We start from the raw sequence: 26,984 nt of genomic DNA, 5'->3' as shown, positions 1-26,984 counted from the left end.
AAAATACAGTCATGCTGTGTATAACCTGCTATTTTGTTGTTTGTGGTGCTGGGTTTGAACCCAGGGCCTTGTGCCTGCTAGGCAAGTGCTCTAGCACTGAGCTATACTCTTTTTTTTATAAATAGCATGTAGCATAAGCTTTATCACTCTTGTGTAAATATCATGTAAGTGTCTTTAAATTACATCAAGTAAATTACCCGATTTACTTAGCTATTTTGATAATAAGAGTATTTTCTCTCATTATGTACTTCTGTTATTATACATTTACTTTATTATAAATTATAATCCAAGGACAGCCTATACTAAGAATTCTGTTTCTTTCTCTCCTCCCTCTCTCACTCACACATCTGGGAGTTTCTTACTGAAAAAAAGACTAAGAAATAAAATACTGGGTGGGAGGAATCACTTTTTGGGGGGCTCTTGAGATCCAGTGGGATTCTCGCCCTAGGAGCTCTTGCCTCTCTCCTGTCACTCACTGGCTGTGGTGTCTGCATCTTACTATTGCTGTTCTTGTTGCTAGAAAACTTTAGTTTCTGGCATCCACTGAGTAAGAGTTTGTGTAAGGAAATAAAATTTTTCTTAAATCTACTGGCATGATAATTTCCCCTAATATTTTTGAATCCGTTCCCTATGGAAGTACTGGTTTTGTCCATTTGTTAAAAGGATGTAATTAAATCGAGATACGTGCTTGGTGCTGGCTCCGCTGTGGTGCATTTCTGGAGCTCTTGTGCCGGTCACACACAGCCGCGCTCCTACACAGACGCGTTGGGACCAGGCTGGGGCAGTGGAATGTTCCAGAAGCCCCCAGCCTGCTCAGGTGGGCGTCCTGTGTCCCTCAGGGTCCCCTTGGTAAGGGTAAGAGCACAGGGTCTGTCAGAACACAGAGAGAACGGCTTTGAGGACTCGGGAATCTGGTAATTCCTTCTTTTCCCCAGTGAGTGTGAAACATTGGCAATAAAAATGTGGGACTTTGAGGGGCAGCTGCTCATCTTCTTAAGGTTCTCCCAGGCTGGGGTGAGCCACTCCTGTGGTACAGATGTGGTAGCTGAGGCTCAAAGGGGCTAAGTGATGCCTGAGGCCACCCAGGCAGGCAGTTACAGAGCCCAAGTTTAAACTGACCTCTAGGGGCTGGGGGTGTGGCTTGTGTAGAGCCTGTGCTTACCGTACCCGAGGCCGGGGTTCAGTCCCCAGCATCACAAAAAAATCAGTAAACTGTCTGTCTGGCTTCCAGGTGATGTCCTTTCTTCCACATGTTGTTGCCACATTTCTGTACCTGACCACGTGTCCATTGGAAAATGGACCATGTGCTTGAGAAAATAGAGGTCACTTTTGGAAGTTGGGCTGATCACAGCCCTCAGGAGGCTGAGGCAGAAGGATCACCATGAGTTCTAGCCCAGCAGGAGCAATTTAGCAAGAGGGCTAGGGATGTGATTCAGTGTGAGTGTCCCTGTCCCCGGGTTCAGTCCTCAGTACTGAAAAGAAAGGTGTCTGACTGATGGAGTGCTGGTTCCCTTTAAAAATCTGTATGGTATTTGAATTATTTTATAAAAAATACATCATTTCCTAAAAATAAAAAGAGAGCTGGGTGTGGTGGCACAGGCCTGTAATCCCAGCACTGTGGAGGCTGAGGCAGGATCATCATGAGTTCAAGGGCAGCCTGGGCTACATAGTGGGTTTCAGGGCCAGCCTGAACTACAGAGGGAGACCCTGCCTCAAAAAACCAAAAATAAACAAAAAAGAAAGGAGAATGCAGATTCCCATGAGCAGCTGTTTGCAGCTGTTCCTGGCAGGTCTGGCGGGGTGGAGATGTACCCTGCTTGCAGCTGCCTGTACACTGCAGTCCAGTGCTGAGCCCGCCGCCTGTGTGCAGGGCCCTTGGCGGGCCTGCTTTGCGCAGCCCGGAACCTGCGGGTCCTCTGTCCTCGGGAGCCCAGGCTCCGTGGTCCTGGAGCCCTTAGACAGTGCTGATGTCCAGTGGACCTGAATCAGAGAATGGAGTTGAGAACCTGGGAGTTGGGGCCGCCCGCCTTTGGATCTGTCCTCATCCAGTTCACAGACTGAAGCCGGGAAACAAGCCCGGTGTCCTCTGGGTTGGGATTGGAGCCCGGGGACATGGGTGGTGTCTCCCCTGTCTTGACTGGTGGAGCCCTCATCCCTGACACCTCCGTGGCAGTTCCAAGTCCTGGAGTTTGGATCTGAGCCCTCCTGGCACTGGCTTCCTGTAGCTAGGCTTTCCTTCCAGCTGTTTGTTAGAAGAAATTGTGCAACAATTGGATTTTTTAAATAATTCCAGCCAGAAGCTTCCCAGCCCCCCGTGTGTGCCACCGCTGCCCAGATGTGTGCCCTTAGTTGGGCCTGTCCCCACCAGGTCTTCGGTTTGTCTTTTGTTTTTGCTAAAGAGGGCAGCACTCTCTCCATCTCTGAGTTGTGAAGACTCGAGGGGTGAGGCTGTCTGTCTGTGCGTGATGGCAGCGTGGACCGTGCTCCCAGATGCCGGGTGCCTTCTCCGGGGCCCAAGCTCACTCTGCTCTGCCTGCACCCTCTGAGGGCAATGAGGAGTGGGCGCAGTTGCCCAGCCTCGGCCCTAGGACGGAGACAGGATCTTAGTGTGTTGTGGGGCCGTGCGCCAGAGACACTGAGTGTGAGACACCAGCAGCATGTCCCCCACCCTCCACGGTGATGTCCAAAAATGACCCCGGCCTTGTCCATGGTCAGGGCGGGAGCTATGTCACCCCGGAAGGGAGCACAGAAGCAAGGTGATGCTGCAGGCTGACGTCGGCCATGTTAGTGCTCTTGGTGTCACTGAGTGCTGGCTACCAGGTGACAATGGATGAAGCCGATGAAGTGGGGACCGCCCCATTCCCAGCCTGCATTGGCAAGGTCAACAGGGCCTTGGGGTGTCACCTGCTGTGTTCCCAAGGGGACCATTTCAGGCCAGGCCATCAATTGCCTGTGACGTTAGCAGGAGGCCACGGTGGTGAAGAACAGGGCTCTGGAGCTGCTGCTGCCCCGGGGACTGTGGGTGCTCTGGGTCCTCAGCACACGAAGTCTTCTCATCTGTCACACCAGGTAACGGCAGCACTGCCTCGGGAACACTGTCAGGAGCAGTGGGGACAGGGTGCACATGAAGAGATGGGCACCACGCCTGCTACTAGCTAGCACATGGCCAAGGATGGCTGCTCACTTTTTCTTAATTCCCAATACTGGGGAACAAACACAAGGCCTTTGTATGAAGCTAGGTCTGTCCCCAGTCCCTTTTTCTTTTTTATTTCAAGACAGATCTCACTGTCCCTAAGGTGTCCAGGCTGAGCTCACACTTGTGACCCTCCTGCCTCAGCCTCCGGGAGTGTGCAGCACTGTGCCTGGCTGTGGGCCACTGTCCCATTATTGTTGGGGTGAAGGAGTCAAAGGCAAAGCCCCCCGTTTTGAGGAGTTAGGAAGTTAGAAATAACCAAGAACTGTAGCTGAAGAAGTGGGCTGTGGGAATGCAATATCGCATGCCTAGAAAAAGGGCTGTCAGCAAAAAGATGGGGGCGAGGCTGGAGGGAAGGGGCCCGGGCACTGTGGGGGAGCGTGAGTTAGCACAGCAGCCCAGAGAGTCCTCGGAGAATTAAAAGCAATCATACTCACTTCAGCAGCACATAGACTGAAAACTGGAAAGTAGTCGGGCAGGTGGTGCACAGGTCCATCTCAGCTTCTCAGGGAGCTGAGGCAGGAGGATCGCGATTTGAAGACCAGCCTGGGTGACTTAGGAGACTCTCAAAATTAACAATAAAAAGGGCTTGGGATGTTGCTTAGTGGTAAGAGTACTTGCCTAGCATGCACCAGGCACTGGGTTCAATCCTCAGTACTGAAAAAAAAAAAAAATAGAACTACTTACTATATGATCCAGCAATACCAATTCTGGGAATGTATTCAGAGGACTTAAAACAAATATATACTCTTGTGCAGCATTGTTTGCAGCAGCCAAGTTATAGAATCAAGAGTCCATTGGTAGATGGATAAAGAAAATGTTTCTACACACAATAGAATACTATGCAGCCTTGAAAAAGGGGACGTTTTGTTATTTGCAACAACATGCAACATGGAAACCTGTTAAGTGAAGTTAAGTGAAATAACCCAGGCACCAGAAGACATATGACTGTGTGATCTCCCTTATATGAGAAATCTAAAAAAGTTGAATTCATAGAAGTAGAGAGAGGAACGGTGGTTACCAGGGGCTGAGAACAGAGTCAGGAATGGGGAGATTTTAGTAAGAGGGTGGAAGGTTTCAGTAGACGAGAGGAATAAGATTTTGGGGTCTGTCATGTAGTATTGTAAACATAGTTAATATGGTAGAGGTTGGATGTGGTGGTACACATCTATAATTCCAGCACTCGGGAGGCTGAGGAGCTCCATGAGTTCAAAGCCAGCCTGGGCTACGTAGTGAGTTCAGGGCCAGCCTGGACTACATAGGGGGACCCTGTGTCAAAAAAGCCAAAAAGCCAGGTATGTATTTCAAAACTGCTGAGAGAGATTTTAAATATTCCCACGATACACCACACACACACAGGGTAAATGGGGTGATGATATGGTAATTGGCTTGATTTAATCATTCCCTAATGTATCCATGTAACAAAATATACCCCATAAATACATGCAATTCTTATTTGTCAGTTAAAAGTGTAGAAGTACAAAGAGAAAAGAAAAGGCCAAAGAATACAGAATGTGGGCCTGGGCAGCCTGAGTGACGCAGAAGTTAGTAGGGCCCTGGGGGCAGCTCTTGGTGCACCCTCTGGCCTGGCTCGCTTTTCCTCCCATGTGACTGGAATGGCGGATATGGGGGCCTTACCTTGTGACGGCTGCTGTCCCCGTGCCTGGCAGGCACCCTCCCTCCTCACCATGATCCTGAGGAAGCTCTAGCACTGTCCCCCACACAGCCTGGGACATTCGGGACTTTTGGACCCACAGGGAGGGTGTCGGGAAGTAATTAGGCTTGGCCGCTGAGCTCTTTGCTCTGGGCGAGAGTTCGGGCTCTGCAGGCCTCAAGGGCGCCACCTCTGGGCCTCCTCTGAGGCTTTCTGTCCCTGGGTCCCAGGGTTCTCAGCAGCGGCTGGGCAGCCGGTCTCCCACCTGCCCTCAGCAGGCCTGGATGTGGCTCCCTGATGACGGTAACAGTTCACATGTCCCATTTCCATCCTCTGCACTCTGGCCCCATCCTCTGGGCCACCAGAGCCGCCTTCCCTCCCTGGCCACCCCACACCTGTGTTCGCAGGAAGGCGAGAACAACGACAAGTTCTTCACCCATCCCAAGGATGCCAAAGCGCTGGCGGCCTACCTCTTCGCACACAACCATGTCTTCTACCTGATGGAGCTGCTCACCGCCCTGCTGCTGCTGCTGCTGACGCTGTGTGAGGCGCCTGCTGTGCCTGCGCTGCGCCTCGGCATCTATGTGAGCATGGGTGGGCAGGCACCTGGGTTGGGGGTCTGGGCACGAGTGGGTGGGCGTCACGCCCCAGCTGTGGTGGGCAGGGCACCCAGTGACAACCCTGCCCCATGGCATCCTTGTGCCCCTGTCCCACGGCCCGGTGGCATGTGGGGCCCCGCCTGTGTCCTCCTGAGTCCTTGCCCCTCCTTCACCTGCTATCCCATCTTTCTGTGAGTCTCAAGGAGATTCATGCCCTGCTGCTCCCCCAAGCTCAGGAGCTCAGGACTGTCCTGCTGGAAGGCTCGTCCCAGGTGGGCAGGGGACACATGACATCGGTGTCCAGTCACGGACCCCATCTGGCCACCCTCTTGGTCCAGGGCCCAGTGGGATGGCTAGGGGACAGCCCCAGGGGACAAGGGCTTCCCTGTGCCCTTGTTGGCCTTCAGTCCAAAATGAGGAAGGCGGCCCCAGGCCTCCGTCTGCAGGGCAGCCCTTGTCTTGTAGACTCCGGATTTCCAGTTACGTTCTGATGTCCTCCCTTCCTCTTTGCTTTTGAAACCCCTGCTTCACGCTCCCTAAATGCCTTTTATGGTTCTTTAATAAATGGCACACAATCCTTCCTGGAGCAGGGCTGGATATAAAATGCTATCTTTGCCGGGGATTTAGCGCAGTGGTTCCAACACCTGCCTCGAAAGCACGAGGCCCTGAGTTCCATCCCCAGTACCAAAACAAACAAACAGAAACCCTAAAATGCTATCTTTTTTCTCACTCTCGAGCCCCAGGCACTTTCCTCATTTTCCCCTGTGCAGATCGGTGGTTCTGTTTCTTAAATATCAAACTTGTATTCAGATGTTCTGGGGAAAGCTCCCTTTCCGAGCTTCTGTCTGGCATCCGGGGTGACCAGGCCTTGTGAACTGTGCTGTGTGTTGTCCTGGTCCCTGGTGGGGAAGAGACGGAGACAGAGGTAGTCTCGGGTGGCCCCGGCAGTGATGCGTCCCCACGCCTGCCCTGCAGGTCCACGCCACCCTGGAGCTGTTCGCCCTGATGGTGGTGGTGTGTGAGCTCTGCATGAAGCTTCGGTGGCTGGGCCTCCACACCTTCGTCCGGCACAAGCGGACCATGGTCAAGGTGATGTCTGTCTGCCCACTCCACGGCTGCCACATTTTCTTGGTCGTGCCTTCAGGCCTGGGCCCAGCCTGTACCCCAAATCATCACCTGGGGAACTGTCCTGACCCTGGCAGCCTGGCCAGGTCCCTGGTGTTCAGGGCAGGCAGCTGGAGGGAGGCGCATGCTCTCCTGTCTCTCAGCCAGCCCAAGGGGCCTGGGGTCCAGGCCCGTGGATGTCACCCCCAGGCTGCACATCTGTGCTGGGAGCTAGAGCCCCTTGTGGGGCTGTTACTGACTGAGACAGGGAGGGGCCGTGCCTATCAGTCCTCTGTGTCCCGGGCCTCGGAGCTGATGATGCTGTGCCTGCTGCCCCCAGACTTCCGTGCTGGTGGTGCAGTTTGTGGAGGCCATCGTGGTGCTGGTGCGGCAGACGTCCCACGTGCGGGTGACCCGGGCGCTGCGCTGCATTTTCCTGGTGGACTGTCGCTACTGTGGTGGCGTGCGGCGGTGAGGCCAGGCGGGGTGGCTGGATAGTCCCTTGGGGTGGAGCCTGGGGACCTGGCCAGTGAGAGGCCAGCCGCATGGGTGCAGAGCACGAGCTCCCTTGCCAAGTGCAGGTGGCGGAGGCTCAAGCCACACGAGGGAACACTAGGTTCCAGGGCACAGCGGGACTGAGCATCCAGAGACCCCCATCCTTGACCAGGACATCCCCCAGTGGCCCAGACAGCATGGAGGGCTGACCCCGCCCCCAGGGAGCCTGTCTCTCTCCCCAGCAACCTCCGGCAGATCTTCCAGTCCCTGCCGCCCTTCATGGACATCCTCCTGCTGCTGCTCTTCTTCATGATCATCTTCGCCATCCTCGGTGAGTGCCCGTGTCCGCTGGGCAAAGGGGCTGTGTTCTGCCCGTGCCTGTTAACAGAGTCAGCAGAAACGTATTGCACTTGGCTCTGGAGGCCGCAAGCTGGCAGTCCAGAGTCCTGGCTGGTGTAGGTGTTTCCTGGTCCACATGGGGTGCTTCCTCCTGCATGGTGGGAAGGGCACGGCAGCCCTCTGGGACCTCTTGTGAGGGTGCCGGGACCATTCAGGAGGGCAGAGGCCTTGTGACCTGCATAAATAAGTAAAACCCAGACAGTTTCTAAAAGTAATATGGATGCCGCGGACTTAGTGGAAGGAAGAGGAAACCACCTTTGTGTCCTTCTCTGATCTCAGTCTCCCCTCTCCCCCAGATGCACCCTGTCCTGGGCTTATCACCTCAATATGTGCCTTTGCATCTTTGTTTTGTTTTGTTTGGTGCCGGGGATCAAACTCGGGACCTTGCGCTTGCGAGGCAGGTGCCGGAACCACTGAGCTAATTCCACAGCCAACATCTTTACTTCATAGTTACAATTCTTCAAGCCACGATTAAATGGTATTGCCTGGCCTGGCTTAGGGTCACACACTTGTAATCCCAGTGCTCAGAGGGACTGAGGCAGGAAGATTGACAGTTTCAGCCCAGCCTCAGCAATTTAGCAAAGCCTTGTCTCAAAAAAAAAAAAATTTTTTTTTTAAAAGGTCCTGGGTATGTAGCTCGGTGCAAAGGGCCTGGATTTAATTTCCAGGACCACCAAAAGCAAATAAACACCTAACTGGTATTGCTTTGCATATTTAAAAAATTATATAAATGGTTGTAGAAGGTATGTGTCTCCTCTTCGGGTTGCTCTTTTGCCCCACCATGTTTTTGTGGCTCGTCACGTGTGGCCGTAGCTCATTCCTTTTCCCTGGAGAGTACTGAATGTGCCAGGACCCATTGGTCCACTCTTCCCGAGATGGTTTCCATGTCCCATGTCCCACATCCCACCGAAGTGAGCCTGCTGCTTTCCTGGTGCATGCGCCCGAGACCCTTGTGGCTAAGGCCTAGACCTGTGACCTTGAGCTTCCCGGGATGCCAGACAAGGTCACAGCCTCTGTCCTAGGAGGCAGTCGTGCCCCTCGGGATAGGCTGACTGTGTGACCTCAGGCCAGACCCTGGGCTCAGACAGTGGGGTCCTTGAATGGCTAGGACTCCTGGGGGGGGGGGCAAAGATGGTGGAACCAGAGAGCCCTGGCCTGAATGCCAGCGCCACGCTGACCCCAGGCACTGGTGACTGCTCCATCCCAAGCCCTCGCCCCCCCCAACTAGTGGTGGAATCTCCCTGTGTCAGCCCTGAGGGCAGAGTTTGCTCCCCCCCACTTCCGGGACTGAGAATAGCCCATCCCAGGAGGAGGAGACAGTGGTGTTCCCTCTGGGCTGTCACTTGGCTGTCAGGTTCTCAGCTGGTGCTTGCAAACCAGCAGTCTGGATTCTAGGCTCAGACTGCAGATGTGTTCAAAGTTTGATCTGAAAACTTGTAGCCAGTATTCTAAAATTAGATCTTACACAAAAGTTCAGGTTTCCAGACTGTAAAAGAATGGGCCTGGCAGCCCTGGGAGAGGGGCTTGTGTGTGGCAGCACCCACTCTCCTGACACGCCTGCCCTCCCAGTGCATCCCTACACACCCTGTGCCCTTCTTCCCTCTGCCACTGCACTCATTGAAGTTCACTTGTCCAATTTTGGGGGCCATGGGCTGGGGCCATGGGCTGGGACCTGTGCTCTAACCATGTCTTGGATCTGTCTTTCTGCCCTGTTCTAGGATTCTACCTATTCTCTCCGAATCCTTCTGACCCTGTAAGTAGTCAGCAGCTTTGTCTTTTATGGGAGGGATTTCCTTCCGAGAAGGTGGCTGGAGTGATGAGTGGATTCTTAGGGAGGGACACCTGCCTGGCTTCTCAGAGCCTCAGGCACCTGAGAGACCTCCCACTGGGGAAACCTGCTTTCCTGTCCTTACGAAGCAAAGCTGGTCCCCAGGGCAGGGTCAGGTCAGGAACCCTGAGCGTTTGGCAGGGCAGTGGAGGAGCCAAGCTGATGGCCCAAGCAGTGACTCCGGGAAGGAGTCCCCCAAAGTGGTAGCCTGCTTCTGCCAGAGCACGGAGCTCAGGAGGCGGGGGCTCAATGTCTGCCTGGCCAACCTGGGGAGTTTGCAGCCGGAAGGGGAGACACTGGAGGTGCCTTCTACACTGTGCCCTCCTGTGACCCCGCTGTTCCCCTAGTACTTCAGCACCCTGGAGAACAGCATCGTCAGCCTGTTTGTCCTTCTGACCACGGCCAAGTGAGTCTGGGCTCCTCTTTGCCTGCTGTCCTCTGCTTATCTGCCAAAAAGTATCTCCCCCATCTCTGGGCACCAGCGCTGGGGTGCTGGGGACACAGGAAGGCAGACAAGGGGGCTGTCCCTGGAGGAGACGGAGGTGGGTGGCCTCGGGTGGCGGGTAACCCTCTGCCACTGCAGCTTCCCAGACGTGATGATGCCCTCCTATTCCCGCAACCCGTGGTCCTGTGTCTTCTTCATCGTGTACCTGTCCATCGAGCTCTACTTCATCATGAACCTGGTAAATGTTGTACCACGACGGCCTGCCATCAGCCTCTGGGTGGGACATCCCAGACCCAGTGAGCCATGGTATCGTGGGGAAAGTAGTTGTCCAGACTTAGCCTGGCATGAGCACAGATGAAATGATGTAACGCCCCTGCCCTGGTGGTTCTGTTATGATTATGATTCTCAAAGAATAGACAAAGAAACTGAAGATGTCACCGAGGGACCCAGCTCAGGGCCCAACCCAGCCACCCCGCCTTCCTATGTCCATGTACCAGGACATCTTTGAATTGATTTCCACTCTGTTTATCATTGCACTGGGAAATCTGACATAGAGTGTAAAGTCCCTGCACGTGCAGAGACCTCTGGAGGTGTCGGCAGAGGCATGGCTGTCACCGAGCAGGTTTCCCAACATCGAAGGTCCTGGCCACTGCCAAGGCCATGTGTCAGTGCCAGAGTCGCCAGAGAGAGGCTTTATATCTGTTCTGTGGGATTAGCTTGTTCCCTTCTGAGATGCTGGGGATGAAACCCAGGACCTCACTCATGCTAGGCAAGCACTCACCCCTGAGCTATGGCCCAGTGCGTGCGTTTTTTTGGTAAACTTTTGAAAAGCATTGTTAACACTGGTCGCCACTGTCAGCCTGCTGTAGAAATGGAAAACACTTTCTCTGGGTAGATTTGTGAGATCTCCTAACACTTTGCAGTCTTTAAGAAAGAAAGAAGATATTTTCTTTTTTTAATTCTGCAAAACTGAAAAGGAGTGTGTGGCAGTATGTCCCACTGCCCTCAGACTTCAGTGAATTTGCGGGAACAGCTCTCAGGACCCAGGAGACACGGCCACTTTGTCATGGAGGGCGTCTCAGGCAAGGCTTGGGGGAGGCACACAGAGCTTCCTTAGCCTCCTCAGGCACCACCTGCGGGGGCCACTGTGTGCTCAGTGGTCCGGAAGCTCTCCCAGGACTAGGGATTGAACCCTGAGCCCTGGCACTGAGTTACAGCCTCAGACCTTTGTAAAATTTTAAAATTTTGAGGCAGGGTCTCGCTAAATCACTAAGTTGTCTACTCTAGGTTTAGACTTTCCATTCTCCTGTCTCAGTCTCCTGAGTGGTGGGATTACAGGTGTGCACCACCACGCCCAGCTGAGTTTTCCTGGAGGCTTCCTGGTGTGGGAGGCTTGATCGAAGCAGGGACACCATGGGTACATGGGACTGGATGGCGAGAGTGTGCTCTCGGCTATCAGGCTGGGCAGGGCGCCCGTGAGACCTGTCTGCTTCAGCGTTTGCAGCTCTACGTGTGTCCTGCCTCCCCCAGGGCATCAGACAGGGCCCCCTGTGGCATGTGGAGGGTCCCACAGCCTGTGATCTCAGGAGGGAAGGTTGGAGAGTATTGTATGGCCAGCTCCTAGATAGTTCAGGGCCAATTAGAGTTTTATGACCTGCCTTGGGGTTCAATTCCCTGTACTGCAAAATAAAATCTGATCTAGATATATCATAATACCACAAGCTAGGAAAATCTGGGGCAGGGGCCAACAAACAAGGGCCTGCTGGGCAGATCCAGCTCTCAGCCCGTTTTTATAAATAAAGTTTTATTGGCACACAGCCATGCCCATTTGTATACTCAGGTCTGTGGCTGGTTTCATCATTATGGCTGGGGGTTGAGTACTTATAACAGAAACCATCTGGCCTCCTGTTCCAGAAAAGTTTGTCCACCTTCAGCTCACATAAAGTAGGGGGCCACTTTGAAGGGGTGGAAGGAACAAGAGTTCCCTCCAAACGTTTTGAAAGAGGGTGTTCCTGAAAAGACTGTTTGGGCTTCTTCCTCACCCTCCCTGTGTCCTCTGATGATGCAGCCCAGGGCCCCAATTTGCAGTGTGGGCTTCGGCAGCTCTGGGCGCTCCTTCCTCGGCTGAGGCCTCCTCCTTCTCCTTGGGTCTGGGGCCGCCCATAAAGCAGTTACCCCCAAGAAGCATCAGGATAAGAGGGGGAAACATCGGGCACTCTGTCCCTTCCTGCTTGGTTGGGAGGAGGGACACAGGGCACTGAGAACCCAGGCTGTTCCTCTTGCCCATCTCCTCGCCCCTGATCTGTCCTCTGCCTGGCCAAGGACAAACTGGAGGTAAGGACAGGAGGATGCTGGGGAATCCAAGTACAGTGTCTTTAGAGGGAAGGGCGAAAATGAGCTGCATTGCGGCTGCCACTCGGAGCCCAGCCCAGGGTGCCCCCTGCAACGGCTCCAGGCCCCCACAAGGCACCCAGGACTCTCTGCTTCCCTCCCAGCTCCTGGCCGTGGTGTTCGACACCTTCAATGACATCGAGAAGCGCAAGTTCAAGTCTCTGCTGCTGCATAAGCGAACTGCCATCCAGCATGCCTTCCGCCTGCTCACCAGCCAGCGGGTAGGGAGTGGTCCAGGAAGGGCTTGGGCTGGGCGGGCAGCTCTGTCCTTTCCTGCCCAGAGCAGCCCCTGACGCAGCAGGGGCCAGCAACTTCACAAGCAACAGTTTGTTTGTTTTCCTGTATTGGGGATTCAACCCAGGACCATCGCACTGAGCTACACCCCCAGGCCTTATGTATTTTTAAATTTTGACACAGGGTCTCTCTAAGACTAAGTTGCTCAGGCTGGCCTTGAACTTATGATCCTCCTGCCTCAGCCTCCCACAGTGCTGGGATTACAGGCGGGCACCACTAGGCCCAGCCAGAAATAGCAGTCTTGCCCTTGGGAGAATGAACAACCCCTGGGCCCTCATGTTGGGCACAGGCCCAGGGTTCTGATCCCTCACGTGGGGTCTCTCCCCAGCGGCCCTCAGGCATTTCCTACAGGCAGTTCGAAGGCCTGATGCGCTTCTACAAGCCCCGGATGAGTGCCCGGGAGCGCTTCCTGACTTTCAAGGCCCTAAATCAGAGCAACAAACCTCTGCTGAGGTGAGAGTGATGCCAGGTGGGGCAGGGCAGACATCGGGCGAGGGAGCTAGGGTGAGGAAGTCTCTGGAGCCTCAAGTTTTCCTCACAGAGCTGCTTATGTGTGGCAGTTGTGTTCATCTGGATTCTTCTTTGCCAGCCACAAAAGTCCTACTGAAATCCTTTTCTGGGCAGCTTGATAGAAAAGGGATGTTTGAGCCGGGCATGGTGGTGCACACCTGTAATCCCAGCACTGGGAAGCTGAGGCAGGAGAATTGAAAGTTGAAGCCCAGCCTGGGCAATTTAGCAATTTAACATGAGGAAAAAAGGACAGGAATGTTTGCCTGTGAGAGGGGCCACCCAGCAACCACTCACCCTCAAGCCCAGTGGGACAGGCAGCCTGCCCCGTGGAGTACCGGTTGTGTAGACTGGGGCACCGTCAGTCCCTTACGTGCAGCCTGCACCGGAAGAGGCAGGGTCTCTGGTCTCAGCACGGCTGAGCTCCAGGGCTGCCCCTCCTGGGGACTAAGAGGTCTTTGTGACCGAGAGGAGTGAGTCACGCTCATCCCTGGAAGACAGGGGCTCAGGATTCTGCAGGCGGGGACCCCAGGGCCCCATAGTCCCAGCATGGGTGCCCCTGTGCCCCTAGAGGTACCCTGGGCAGCAAAGGTGGGGGCGAAGCCCAGCGGTTGTGCCGGGACTGTCCCGCCTTTTTGCTTTGCATACAACAGCTTGGAGGACTTCTGTGACATCTATGAAATCGCCACCCTGAAGTGGAAGGTGAGTGCTCCCAGGAGACAGGCAGGGCAGGTGGCTGGAGCTCCAGGTGTGTCCCTGAGTGAGAGCCTCGGCTGGGCCCAGCGGGGCCAGGTGCACCTGCCTCACTGGGAGTGGGATTGGGCTTCGGAGCATTGAGTCTTGGGCAGGCCCGGGGTCCTGGGTGACATCAGCCACGTGACCGAACCTTCCCAGGGCTGGCCGGGCCCCCAGGGTCAGTAGTCCCCACCCAGGGTGACTTCAGCAGTATGACAGGGCGTGTCCGTGGCGTTGTCACTTAGATCCCTGTGTGTTCTGCCACCCCCAGTGCAGCTGGGCGGGCAGAAGGCAGGAGGGTCCTGGCCCCTCCCTCCCTGACTCACTGTTCCCTGCAGGCCAAGAGAAACCGCGAGCACTGGTTCGACGAGCTCCCCAGGACGGCCTTCCTCATCTTCAAGGGTGAGGCTGAGCCCTGGTGGGCGCGTGGCTGGGGCAGGTCAGAGGCTGTGTGTGCAAGTGTGCACACGTGTGTGCATGCGGAGAGAAGCCATGAGTGTGATTGTGAGCAGGGAAGTGATGGCAGAACATGAGCCAGGAAGGATCCGCATCACTAACTCAAAACCCAGGGGCTGAGGCGTGGCCCAGGGACAGCGCCTGCCTCCCCCACGTGCAGGAGGCCCTGGGTTCCACACACACACACACACACACACACACCCCGCACTGCAGGAGAAACACCAAGCAAAGGGGCCCACCGGAGAAATGTTAGAAAGATACTTAGAAGAAAATGAAAATCTCTTCCCCCAAGATGGCAGCCACTGTTAATTCTCTGATGTGCTTCCTTCTTCTTTCTGCTAGATGGTTTTCTGTGTCTTCTTTTTTGTATTTTGAGACAAGGTCTCACTGTGTAGTCCAGGCTGGTCTCAAACTTGTGGTGATCTTCCTGCCTCAGCCTCCCAAGTGCTGGAATTTTAGGCATGTGCCACCATGCACAGCCTTTCTGTGTATTTAATTTTTTAATTTTTTTCTTTTTGTTTTCTGTGCATTTTAAAACAGCAGTGGGGTTACATTACACAGTCTCTCTGTAACCTGCCTTTCTGTCCAGTAATGTGTTTTACCCTCCTTTTTTGGCAGACCGTCTGGGTAGTGTACATGGGGCCTAGCATAATGCATGGACAGTCTGAACTTGGAGATTTTTCAGTCAGATGCTCATCTTGTTTACCTACCAGTGCCCCTTAGTTCAGTGCCAGGTTTGAAGTTCTGTGTGGAAATATGTTCAACCCACAGGGAGGTTCTTGGGCAAAAAGCTGGAAGCCTTGGTCTGGACCATTATCACAAGAGTAAAGATGTTGGGCTGGGGATTTAGCTCAGTGGTTTCACCGCCTGCTGCGCAAGCACAAGGACCGGAGTTCGATCCCTGGTACCAAAAAAAAAAAAAAAAAAAAAAAAGTAAAGATGTTACAGTCTCCACAGCGAGGTCCTTGGGCACAGCTGTTATGTCCCCCCACCCCCTGCTTCTTTTTTGAGACAAAGTCTTGCTGTGCTGCCCAGGCAGGCCTCAGCTTCCCGGGTTGAAGTGGCCTTCCTGAGCCTCCCAAGAAGTTGGCACTAAGGTGTGCCAGTCCCAGCTCACATCCCTTGTTCTCTGAGGGCTTTTCATGCCACTTGGGTAGTAGTACCAAGCTTCTCTCTGCTCCGTGTTGGGACCAGGTCCCCTGGGTTGTCCAGGCTCTGAGCCATGGTTCAGGTGTTGCTGTAGGCCTGTGCTTTGTCGCCGTCCTTCGTCACTGCTTCCGCCAGTACCCCAGTTGCCACATGCATGAATTTTGGTTGGGGGATGTGTTCTTGCATACGAAATTCCGATGTTAACATTTCTTCTCTTCAAACAGGAATTAATATCCTGGTGCAGTCCAAGGCCTTCCAGTATTTCATGTGTAAGTGTGCGCTGATCCACCCTGGGCCCTCTTCCTGCTGAGCCCTGAGCCCTTCTAGACAGCAGAGAAGCGAGAGATGAGGCCTGCGGTCACGTTCCTGACTTTTTTATTATAGAAAATGCCAGGCATGGGGCTGAGGGTGTGGTGCAGTGGTAGAGCAGGTGCTTAGTGAGCCTGAGGCCTGGGGTCCAGCCTCAGTGACGTACAAAAAAAACAAAAAGGAAAAAGACCCTGGCTTGTCTGAAATAGGGGAGGAGATTATCCAAGCCTAAGCACACCCAGCACAGGGCCATCCAGACCCTGCCCTCCGGCTGGAGCTTTGGCAGCAAATTCAGAACCGCAGTGTGTGATTGGTTGATTTGTATCCTAGGTCTGTTGCAACCTGCATGCTCCTCTTCCATCCCTTTGCTCCCTCTTGGAATATCCAGATGAGAAAACAGCATGCTGTGCCCTTTTTCTGGGTTTGCTTATCCCATGGAACTCACTTCCTGAAATCTGCCGTGTCTGACACACTGGCCTCATGTGGCTCTTTACATTTAGTCTAACTTGCACCGGGGATTTAGCTCAGTGGTTTTGGTGCCTGCCTTGCAAGTGCAAGGTCCTGAGTTTGATCCGCGGTACCAAAAAAAACCAAAAAAACCATTTAGTCTAACTAAAAGAAAAATAATACAGTTACTCATCGTGTTTCAAGTGCCCAGCGGCCACAGTGACCAGTGCTTGCCTGCGTGTCAGCATGGAAAGCACTCTCCTCAGTCTGGGCTGAGCTACAGGCACAGCCGGATTCCGCCTTTCAGGGGCCCAGCTGGAAGTGGTGTTTAGAGACCACAACCTGAGGTGCTAGGGTGCTTGCTGGTGGGGATTGGTTATTGTTTCTCCCCTTTGTAAGAAACTGTATTGTGTGTTCACCCTGGTACTTCAGATTCAGGACAGGATTTTACCTGTCAATCTGATCTGTTCAAAGCTAGGCTCCCAAGAACATGAATAGTTACTCATTTGCTTTATCCCAGTTTTAGAATAGCAATCCCAATGACATAATTACTAGGAATGTCACTCTGGGAACACACCCTCAGGTCACTTAGCCTCAGGCCACACATTTGACTGACTTTCTTTCTTTCTTTCTTTCTTTCTTTCTTTCTTTCTTTCTTTCTTTCTTTTTCTTTTTTCCTTTCTTTGTGATACTGGAGGTTGAGCCCAGGGCCTTTGCCCTGAGCTACATCCCCAGCCAATCTTTTTCTTTGGACCCAGTGTCTCACTGACTCACCCAAGCAGGGCTTGAACTTACCACCCTCCTGTCTCAGCCTCCCAGCATGCTGAGATGACAGGCATATGCAGCACCATCCCCAACTGTGTTTCTTTTGTTCCTAAAGGAAACCCCCAGTTGATTCAGCTCCTAGAAAGAGCATGAGCAGGAGGAAACACCCATGAAACGGGCATGTGGGGCAGCCCTGTCCTCCACAAGCACAGAGCTCCCTGGGAATTAACCAGGGCAGCGGCCATGTCCGGCATATTTGCAAACCTGCCTGTCCTGTGTTTCTCACGGTCTCTTTCAGACTTGGTAGTGGCAGTGAACGGGATGTGGATCCTGGTGGAGACATTCATGCTGAAGGGTGAGCGACTGCCCTGGGGACTGTGGCCCTGCTGAGACTGGTCTCACCCTCAGCTGCTGTCTGTCTTGCAGGCGGGAACTTCTTCCCCAAGCACGTGCCCTGGAGCTACCTTGTCTTTCTCACCAGTGAGTGTCCTGGCTGGGAGGGCTGCCACAGTGTAGGCATCTTGCGGCTCTTCCCTACAGAGCCTCAAGGGGAAGGATCGGAAGTGCAGTCTGATTTTGCCTCACCCTGGTTTCAAGCCCAGATCCACCCTGATTCCTTGTCCAGACTCTAAGCTCTGTGCCAGCAGGCACCACCCAGTCCTGCTCCTTGTAGTGCCCAGCACTAAACCTGGCACAGGAGAGGTGCACAGGGGTCTGTCCAAGGGACAGACAGGGCAGGCTGTCCTTGAAGAGGGGCCACGGTGCCTCTGCCCCAGCAGGTGGCCCCATCCTCCACTGCAGTGCCTGCTGTCCCCTGGGGTGGGGGTGTCATCTGGACCCGGACCCAAGCTGGGCCTGAGGGAGAGGCCGAGGGCACAATGCTGACTGCTCCTCCTGCCCGCAGTCTATGGGGTGGAGCTGTTCCTGAAGGTGGCCGGCTTCGGCCCTGTGGAGTACCTGTCCTCCGGATGGAACCTGTGAGTGACTCTTCAGCCCTCCCGGCTGGCACCCTGCTCCTGCTGTCCACCTGCTGCGGTTCTGACCTGGCTCGAGACCTCACTCAGCTGCCCTAGCTGTCCCCCGGGAAGTAGCCCCAAGGTTCCCCAGACAGGCTCGGCAGGAGTCACTAAGCTCTTCCTGCTCTGCTAAACCACAGCACCCAGAGAAGGCACCACCACCTCCCTTGGTTAGCAGAGTAGAGAGCCATGCTGCCCTTTTCCCTGTCGCTGCACTCACCTGCACTCAGGCCCTGGGTCATGAGCATAAAAGTTACTGGTTACCAAAGGGCATTAGTGTGCGCCTGCAGTCCCCGCTACACAGGAGGCTGAGGTAGAAGGGTCACTTGAGCCCAGGAGTTCAAGGCCTTCCAGGGCAACACAATGAGAACCTGTCTCAAAAAAAATAAAAGTAAAAGTAAAAATGGGTTTGAAGGGAAAGGTTAGCGGCAGAGAGCTACCCAGCACCGCACACACAAGACTGGCAAGGATATGTTCTTGCGTGTGTAGAGACAGGCTTCTGTCCTTTCTGCTGGGCCCTCCAGAAGTCCCACCTCTTCCCCCAGTGTCCTGGGAGCTGCATGGCCAGGGTGACCAGAAGTGTCCGGTGCTGGATCTCATTCCCCCACTGGACAGGTTCCCGGGCATCTGTGCCCAGGGGTCAGCCCCAAGCCCTGACTTCGAAAGCCATGCTGTGCCTGGGACTGGCCCCTCCACCCCAGGGACCCTGGGGCAGCAGGGCAGTGTGTGGCGGGGGGTTGGGGTGGGGGGTGGCAAGGACATGAGCCCCAGGGGCTGCTGAGCTGACTATGGCTTCTTCCCCTGCCCAGGTTCGACTTCTCTGTCACAGTGTTCGCCTTCTTGGGCCTGCTGGCCCTGGCCCTCAACATGGAGCCCTTCTACTTCATCGTGGTCCTGCGTCCCCTCCAGCTGCTGAGGTGATGGGCAGAGCGGGGTCACCCCTGGGACTGGCCTGGGAGGTGACCCAGAGCAGACAGGAGACTCAGATCTGCAGTCTGTCACAGAGCAGGGGTGGGGTGTCCCATGAGATGCAGGCTGCGCCCACATCCCTGGCCCCCGGCACCCCTGACAGGCCGAGCCACCCAGCTCCTGGCTCCTGGGAACTCTGCCCGTGGTGGGACCCACCATGGCCACGATGCCCAGTCAGACCCCAGAAAACTCGGCTCAGCAGGAACCTCCAGACCCCTCGCGCTTTCCTGGCCCCCTTTTCTCAGGGACCCTGTGGGGAGTCAGCGGGGCCCTGCCCCATCCACGGCACCTCTTCCTGACTAGGCTCACAGGGGCTCCTGTCCTTAGGGTCCCACCTGTGCCCACTGCCCCATCCCCTCTGGGTCCAGTCTCTAGAGGAAGAGCCTGCTGCCCTGCTACCCACGCTGGTGGCCTGCATGTCTGTTCTAAGCACACTGCCACCTGCTCGTTAGCGATGAGCTTCTCTGTAGCTGTGGGCATCGGCACCTCTTTCCTGGGTTTGCCTTGCCATCTGGAGCAAGGCCTCAGCCCTCTCTGAGCTGCCTGCCTTATTTGTAAACTGGCAGTCACTGCCACTCACCTTGTGACCACATAAGGTGACCACATAAGGCACTGTGGGGAAGCCTGGTGTGGTGGCACACACCCATCGTTCCAGCACCAGAGGCCGAGGCAGGAAGACTGTAGGTTTGAGGCCAACCTATGTGATTTAGTGAGACCTGTCTCAAAAAACAAAGAAAGGGCTGGCGGTGTGGCTCAGTGGTAGAGCTTGCCAGGTGTGTGTGAGGCCCAGGGTGCCATCCCCAGTACAGGGCTGCACCGTCCCCGAGGCCTCTGGCCCACGGCAAAAGGCAGGTGGCCCAGGCGTCTACCTTGACTGGAGCCCTTCCCTCGCCCAGGCTGTTCAAACTGAAGAAGCGATACCGCAACGTGCTGGACACCATGTTTGAGCTGCTGCCGCGGATGGCCAGGTACTGCCCTGCCTCGGCCCATAGTCTGGCACCGTGAGCGTCTGGTCCGGATGGGAGCTGAGGGGGCGGCGCGGGAGGAGCCCTGGAAAGGGCTAGACCCGGGGGCCTGGTGGGTCCAGAGGAGACCTGTGTCCTCTCCACTGCCCCTCTGGAATACCTGTGTGTGGGCAGGGCTGCGGCTTACTCACCACCACTGTGTCTGGTTCACAGGTAAGGCTCCTGGGGAGGCAGCGCCACAGGTAAAAGGCGGATCTCCACTCCAGGGCACCCAGGGTGACCCACCCTCCACCCTCACTCACTACCCCTCTGGCCTGTCCCCAGCCTAGGCCTCACGCTGCTCATCTTCTACTACTCCTTCGCCATCGTGGGCATGGAGTTCTTCTGCGGACTCCTCTACCCCAACTGCTGCAAGTGAGTGGCCAGGGCCTGGGCATCCCTGGGAAGCTCTGGGCTGGGGCTTGTATCTCAGGTGCAGGCAAGGGGCCTGGGCGAAGGTCTAGGGGTGAGGGTGTTGGGTGGATCTGTGTCCCCCAGGCAGAGTCAGGATCCTCGCTGCCATCAGCTCCCCGAAGCCTCCTCCTTCTGCAGGGCCAGAGGCCCAAGTCCCATGCTGCCCCCACTCTCCTCTCCAGGAGTGGCCGGGGACCAGTCAAGGACAGGTTTTTCCAGGCAGCGTGTTAGGAGCAGACACACACAGGAAGCTGTCCCATGGCCTCCTGTCCCTGCCCCTCACCCCTCGCCACTGTGGTGAGGTCACGTACTCGGCGCCCTTCTCATTCTGTGTCCTCTTTTCTTTTTTTGGTACCGGGGATCGAACTCGGGACCTTGCACCTGCGAGGCAGGTGGCGGAACCACTGAGCTAAATCCCCAGCCCGTGTCCTCTTTTTAAGTGGGTCCCTGTGACCCTGAGTGCTGACACTGCAGCCACTTGGAGTGTCACACCAGGCTGGGGACCAGAGCCATAGCAGTGGGTCACAAACTGTAGAGTGCATCAAAACCCAGAGGGCCTTCCCCACATGTGCATCCCAGACATCCCATCCCAGACATCCTCACATGGTAGCCACTGTCGACTTGGCAAAAGGCCCAAGAGCCTGACTACTGAGCCTGCTGCTGGTGGCCCACTCTTAGATGCATCAGCAGTATAGAATTTAACCATAAAGAATGGGCAGGTAGTTGAGTGTGGTGACACACACCTGTAATCCCAGCAGTCAGGAGGCTAAGGCAGGAGGATCACTGCGAGTTCAGGGTCATCCTGGGGTACATAGTGAGTTCAAGGCCAGCCTGAACTGCATAGCAAAAAAAAAAAGAGTGAGCGGGAGCTGGGTATAGTGACACATACTTGTAATAATCCCAGTGCTCTGGAAGGCTGAGACAGGAGGACCACAGGTTTGAGCCCAGCCTGGGCAAGTCAGCAAGACCCAGTGTCAATTACTAAATAATGGCCAGGTTTGCAGCTCAGTGGAAAGTTCCAGGTTCAACCTGCAGCTGTGCCTCCTGAGAGTGGCAGATGAGGTCTCCTTGAAATGGGGGGAGCCATCCAAACACAGGGCGCGCCGAGGCAGAGCACCAGACCTGGTGAGGGGGCATCCTCTGCCTGGAGCTGGTGCCAGTCCAGACTCAGGAGCCTCCCAGAAGTTGGGGGGGTCTGGAGGAGACAGTGGCCTCTCCCTCCTGCAGGAAGCTGGAGAGCAGAGCCCCCAGCACAGAGCTGCCAGGGGATGGCGCAGATCTGCAGGGATGTCCCGGAGCTGGCAGGGATGGGCACGTGGGGCTCCCAGCAGGCAGGACCCGCGGGAGCTGGGGGGCAAGGGCAGGAAAGACCTGAGGCCTTGCCTCACCTAGGTGCCCTCTGCCGAGGGGAGAGGGACCCGTGACCTTTTTTTTTTTTTGGTACCGGGGATCGAACTCGGGACCTTGCGCTTGCAAGGCAGGCCCCGGAACCACTGAGCTAAATCCCCAGCCTGGGCCCATGACCTTTTGACCGCTCCTGTCTTGCCCCGCCCCCACCAGCACCAGCACAGTGGCCGATGCCTACCGCTGGCTCAACCACACCGTGGGTGACAAGACAGTGGTGGAGGAGGGCTACTACTATCTCAACAACTTCGACAACATCCTCAACAGCTTCGGTGAGTGGGCCCTGCTGCCCTGGTCCCCGCCAAGCCCGGCGAGGCCTGCATCCCCAGCCCTGTGACTGGGCCCGGCTGGAGGGCCCAGATTCAGGCCCATCCGGGCCCCTCAGCCGCCACACCTTTGCGTGGTGCATTTCAGCATCAGGGAGGGACATTGGCCTTAGCGGGGCAGGGGGAGTCCGTGCCTCCCCCTCCTCACTGTGTCAGTTGTGGGGGACCCTGCCCAAGTGCTGCCCTCAGCTCAGGCCCCCAGCTCTGCTCTGTGCCCCGGTTCCACGGATGAACTTGGGCTGGAGGGGAGCGGGCTCCCGAGAGAAAAGGGGAGCCGTCATGACACCCCACATCTGCACCCAGCCAGCCGTGGTCCCGCAGGGGTGTTGAGGCACAGGGGGCGCCCACTGATCTTCCCGTGCCCGCAGCCCAGGCGGTCACACAGTGCCTCCATCTGTCCGTCAGGACGTGTCTCTGTCCCCTCCCTCCACAGTGACCTTGTTCGAGCTCACAGTCGTCAACAACTGGTACATTATCATGGTAAGGCTCGCAGGGCCCCCTCCCGCAGGATGGGGTGTCTGACCCTGCCTCCCCCAGCAGCCAGAGAGGCCCCAGCCTGCATCTCTGACTGGTCTCCCGCTGCGTGGAGATGACTTCAGTCAGCAGTGTAGCGGGCCGGGCATGGTGGCAAGCTCCTGTAGTCCGGCACTTAGGAGGCTGAGGTGGGAGGGCTGCTGAGCTTGGGAGTTTAGGGCCAGCCTGGGTGACACAGTCTGTAAAAGGAAAAGCGGCAGTGTGGCAAGGGTCGATGTTTTCTCCATCCCCGTGCTGGCTAAGGCCCTGCGTGCGGTCGGGTCTTGGCCACCCCTTGGGGAGGATCTGTTAGACCCCAGAGAGTCTGCACAGCCAGAGGAGCTGTAGCAAGTAGTGTGGAGGCTGCGGGCCAGGTCAGGGTCGCTGTCTGCGCTCAGGCTCACTGTCTGTGTCCCTATCCCCCGAAGGAAGGCGTCACCTCGCAGACCTCCCACTGGAGCCGCCTGTACTTCATGACCTTCTACATCGTGACCATGGTGGGTTGGGCACGGCGCGTCCTGGCTCCTCCCCTTCCTCCTTCCTCGTCTCCCGGGCGCCCCTAGCGGCCCTGTTGCGGTGCGCGTCGTGGCCGCTGACGCCCCTCCCTCCGCCAGGTGGTGATGACCATCATTGTGGCCTTCATCCTGGAGGCCTTCGTCTTCCGGATGAACTACAGCCGCAAGAGCCAGGACTCGGAAGGTGGGGCGGGCGGCTCTAGGTCTGTCCATCCGTCTGTGCATCCCCATGCAGGGTCAGCTCGCTGGCTGGTGTCTGGCGGGCCGGCCCCTGGCAGTCAGCTCGTCTGTCCGGCATTGCTTCTCTAACGCTGACTGGCACGTGGTTGCCCCAATCCCATCTAAAGCCTGTGCGAGTCAGGGCTTGGGAAGGGCTTGCGGTGAGGAAGGAGCAGCCCCAGACCATGCCTGCGTTCCAGAGAGGGGAGGGCGGGCCTTCGCGGGGCCGGGAGAGTAGATTTGGAGCTCAGCTCCCTCCTCACAGTGGATGGCGGCATCACCCTTGAGAAGGAAATCTCCAAGGAGGAGCTGGTGGCCATCTTGGAGCTGTACCGGGGGGCACGAGGGGCTTCATCCAGTGTCACGCAGCTGCTCGAGACCCTCTCACAGATGGAGAAGTACCAGGTGAGGGGCGCGGGCCTGTGTGCACCTTCCCTTCCCTGGGAGGTCGAGACGCTTGGGTGGCCCTCTCACGGGCACGGCAGGGTGGGAGAGCACAGCGGCACCGCCCTGGGCCCCGAATGGACAGGTCTGGGCTGGCAGTGGCCAAGCCCAGCAGCAGCCTCTGCTCTTCTTTAGCAAAATTCCTTGGTGTTTCTGGGGCGGAGGTCAAGGACCAAAAGCGACTTGAGCCTGAAGATGTACCAGGAGGAGATCCAGGTAGGCCCTGCTCCCCCAGAGATGCAGAGATATCGCTGGGCACACTGCAGGGGCACCTGGGACTCGGGCCAGACCTGCTCCGTCTCAGAGCCTGGCTCTGCCCTGGGGGAGCTGGCTCTCCCACCCCAAGTGGCCCCTCGGCCCTGCAGCACCTCATGTCCCGCTCTGAGCCAAGCTGCAGGCAAAGCTACTACAGCAGGGTTCGGGAGAGACCGAGAGGAGCTGGGCCCTGGCCGTCTGGGAGGATGTGCCAGAGCTGGCAGCCGTGCCCCACTTTCCGGAAGGACTGAGCCCCACTGCGCCCGGCCACTTAGGTGCCGTGATTTTCTGGGGCTTTTGTCTTAAGAGAAGAGAGATGTCAAGTATTTTCCCTGGCAGTCTCCCTGTCTCTCCATATTGGCCACCATGTTGAAAATCCTCTCTGTTCTTTTTTCTCATGTGTGTGTCTGTCTTTTTGAGACAAAGTTCTCATTATGTAGTCCAGGCTGGCCTTGAACTTGACATATAGGTCAGGCATGCCTCAGTCTCCAGATCCTCCTGTCTCAGCCTCCTGAGTGCTGGGATGACAGGGAGGTGCGACCATGCTTGGCTGAACTTTTGGTTTTGTGGTTTTTTTTGGTACCGGGGATTGAATTCGGGACCTTGTGCTTGTGAGGCAGGTGGCGGAACCACTGAGCTAAATCCCTGGCCCTGTTTGTTTGTTTTTTGAGACAGGGTCTCACTGTGTAGTGCAGGCTGGCCTTAAACTCACTTATGTAGCCCAGGCTGGCCTCAAACTCATAGCGATCCTCCTGCCTCAGCCTCCTGAATGCTGGGATCACAAGTGTGTGCTACCATGTCTAGCTTGAAGTATTCTTTAAGCTCTGAAGCTCTGTGGTCATCTCTGATTACACAGATGACATGAGCCAGACGTGGTAGTATAATCCCAGCTACTCAGGAGGCTGAGGCAGGAGGGCCACAAGTTTGAAACCAGCCTGGACAGCATATTGAGGCCGTCTCAGAATAAGAGAGACAATGTGTGCCAGGCACCCTTCACCAGCAGGGGTGCTGACCCTCGGGTACAGAGAAGAGGCTTCACTGCTCCACACTGGGGCCCAGTCCTGCTCAGTCCTGTGGGCTGGGCCGGTGGCTCTGCCTCCGAGGCAACCCCACTGAGGGCAGAGGGAGCTGTGGAGACAGCATGGCCCGTCAGGGAAGGCCGCCCTCAGCCCGCCACGCTCTGCCCCTAGGAGTGGTACACGGAGCACGCTCGGGAGCAGGAGGCCCAGCGGCAGCAGCTCAGCAGCAGTGGCACTGTGCCCACCACCCAGCAGCCTCCTGGCAGCCGCCAGCGCTCGCAGACCATCACCTAGCGCCAGCTCGGGAAGCCATCTCTTCTATGCAATAACACAGTAGTATTCTCTTCCTGCCGTGTATCGGAAGACCGCGTCAGCACACGCGCATATATATGCACATGTTTATACACAGCGAGAGCAGACTAGCAGGCACCGTGCAGTCAGTCACCTGGCCCTGTCTCCTTGAGGCCACAGGCACAGCCTGCAAGGGGCCAACCCCACAGGGCTGAGCCAGGCAGGGCTTCCTGCTGCTGCTTCCAGGCCTGCGCACCCAGAGCTCCTACTAACCCTGTGACCTTGCCACGGGCATATGCCTGGCTTTTGGGACAAAACCACTTACCAGTAGGAAGGAAAGAACTCCCCACCGTGGCGGTATTTCTCAGATGATAATGTAACAGGATGGATGTCCCTCTGGGGGAGGAAGCTGGAGAGTGAGGTTACAGATCATAGAGAGTGGTCAGGTGCAGGCAGCCAGTCGCAGACAAGAGGTGCCGTTGACCCATTTCAGTCCCACCTCTGTGAGCCTTCTCTCTATGTACTTTAGTTTAGCCTTTGTGGCCAGAAATCCTCCTGGAACAGCCTCCTGCAGGACCCAAGTGCCGGATAGAGAAGATACGAGCAGTTCCTGCCTGGGCCTCCTGCACCAGGTCCTCTTCCTGCAATGGACCTTCTGCTGTGTGCACTGGGGATGGGAGCCACTGCTGGGACGCCCGCTGCGGCTATGGTGGGGACTCATCCCACCCTGGAGTTTTCCGTGGCAGGATTGGTTATTGCAGAAGGAGGTTCAGGCCGACCCCCAACTAACCAAGTGCCCCGTACCTCGTGGGCCATCTGTGTGGCCAAGGTAGGACAGGGGGCGCAGGGTGGAGTTGAGGGACAACCGCCAGGTGGGCAGAGCCTCCAGGGGAGCAGTCCCAGTCCCAACCCCTCCAGCACCCCAGGGCCAGGCTAGTCCAGAAGCCGGCTGGGCGCCCTCTCCCTGCAGCAGGGAGGAGTGGGTGTCCCAAGTTTTCAGTACAGCCCTTGGGGAAAACACTGTTTCCCAGGGTGGTCAGGAGAGGACATGGTCCTCGTCCTCTCTTGAGGGCCATTGGCCTCTGCAGGAACTCAACAGAGCAGGGCCAGAGCTCTGCTCTCCAGAGAGGGAACCTTATTTGCACATCCAGGTGCCTTTTCCTTTTATGTATTGGAATGGGCCTGGGGGGGGCAGCCTCGCCAGGGGTCGTGGTTCCGAGACCTGCACATCTGGCCCACAGAGCCAGGGATTCTCGGTGCTGTTGGGGGCGCTAGTCCACCCTTCTGTCCCCGGCCTGGTCTTGGTCAGGACCAGACAGACACACGGTGGCAGTAGCGTTGGGGGGGCAGACTCCAGCCAGTGATGAGCACTGTCAACAGGCCACTGACACCAGGTGTCGCCCCAGGCCGAGGGATGTCATCTAGCTCAGATGTCCACGCCCCCACGTCGCAGCTGAGCAGGACCAGGCGAAGCTTGCTGCAGACCCCTGGTCACAGCCTGTCCAGGGCGGCAGTGGCACTGTGCCCTCCCCACAGGCCGTGGCGCTTCAGGGAGGACAGCAGCCCCTCCTCCCCCCACCCCAGCCTTACTTCACACCACGCGGACAATCATTTTGTACAGACCTCGGGAGCAACGCTGTAAGATTTTGTATGTTGGTGATTTGCTACATAGAAACCCACTGTGACTCTGGATCTCTGGCGTGTTAATAATAAAAGAGCCTGTGCTTTGTAGACGTGGCTGCCGCCTCATGACTTCCGGTTTATATGGTGGGGGGCCCATCATGGCCCTTCTCACCCCTGCCTTCAGCACCCCTCCCCTGGCCCC

At 56.3% G+C, this 26,984-nt stretch overlaps 1 protein-coding gene across 20 annotated transcripts in view; it reads left to right on the top strand.

Moving 5' to 3' along the window:
- The window catches only part of Tpcn1 (two pore segment channel 1), a 67,618-nt gene that overhangs the window by 31,353 nt on the left and 9,281 nt on the right, over window positions 1-26,984 (top strand). For 9 of the 20 annotated variants that reach the window (XM_087198151.1, XM_021257421.2, XM_021257425.2 and 6 more), the window contains 25 exons: window positions 5,255-5,431; window positions 6,422-6,535; window positions 6,891-7,021; window positions 7,288-7,376; window positions 9,163-9,197; window positions 9,620-9,678; window positions 9,856-9,955; window positions 12,213-12,329; window positions 12,731-12,855; window positions 13,563-13,611; window positions 13,983-14,046; window positions 15,474-15,518; window positions 17,069-17,125; window positions 17,197-17,250; window positions 17,675-17,747; window positions 18,596-18,703; window positions 19,652-19,723; window positions 20,045-20,134; window positions 21,734-21,849; window positions 22,309-22,383; window positions 22,849-22,913; window positions 23,031-23,115; window positions 23,416-23,555; window positions 23,730-23,810; window positions 25,040-26,890. In XM_087198151.1, coding sequence (XP_087054277.1) covers window positions 5,255-5,431; window positions 6,422-6,535; window positions 6,891-7,021; window positions 7,288-7,376; window positions 9,163-9,197; window positions 9,620-9,678; window positions 9,856-9,955; window positions 12,213-12,329; window positions 12,731-12,855; window positions 13,563-13,611; window positions 13,983-14,046; window positions 15,474-15,518; window positions 17,069-17,125; window positions 17,197-17,250; window positions 17,675-17,747; window positions 18,596-18,703; window positions 19,652-19,723; window positions 20,045-20,134; window positions 21,734-21,849; window positions 22,309-22,383; window positions 22,849-22,913; window positions 23,031-23,115; window positions 23,416-23,555; window positions 23,730-23,810; window positions 25,040-25,162 — 2,244 coding nt within the window. In that variant the 3' untranslated portion in view covers window positions 25,163-26,890. Of the gene's footprint in view, window positions 1-5,254; window positions 5,432-6,421; window positions 6,536-6,890; window positions 7,022-7,287; window positions 7,377-9,162; window positions 9,198-9,619; window positions 9,679-9,855; window positions 9,956-12,212; window positions 12,330-12,730; window positions 12,856-13,562; window positions 13,612-13,982; window positions 14,047-15,473; window positions 15,519-17,068; window positions 17,126-17,196; window positions 17,251-17,674; window positions 17,748-18,595; window positions 18,704-19,651; window positions 19,724-20,044; window positions 20,135-21,733; window positions 21,850-22,308; window positions 22,384-22,844; window positions 22,914-23,030; window positions 23,312-23,415; window positions 23,556-23,729; window positions 23,811-25,039; window positions 26,891-26,984 lie in introns of those variants that run through there. The other 11 variants (XR_015446218.1, XR_015446217.1, XR_002394520.2 and 8 more) reach the window with 7 other exon arrangements.

Source organism: Heterocephalus glaber, unplaced genomic scaffold (assembly GCF_053883595.1).
Source record: "Heterocephalus glaber isolate CG9 unplaced genomic scaffold, H.glaber_assembly_v1.0 deba00001687, whole genome shotgun sequence".
Lineage (NCBI taxonomy): Eukaryota > Metazoa > Chordata > Mammalia > Rodentia > Bathyergidae > Heterocephalus > Heterocephalus glaber.
Note: the sequence above shows the minus strand (reverse complement) of the source record. Positions and strands in the feature narration are given on the sequence as shown.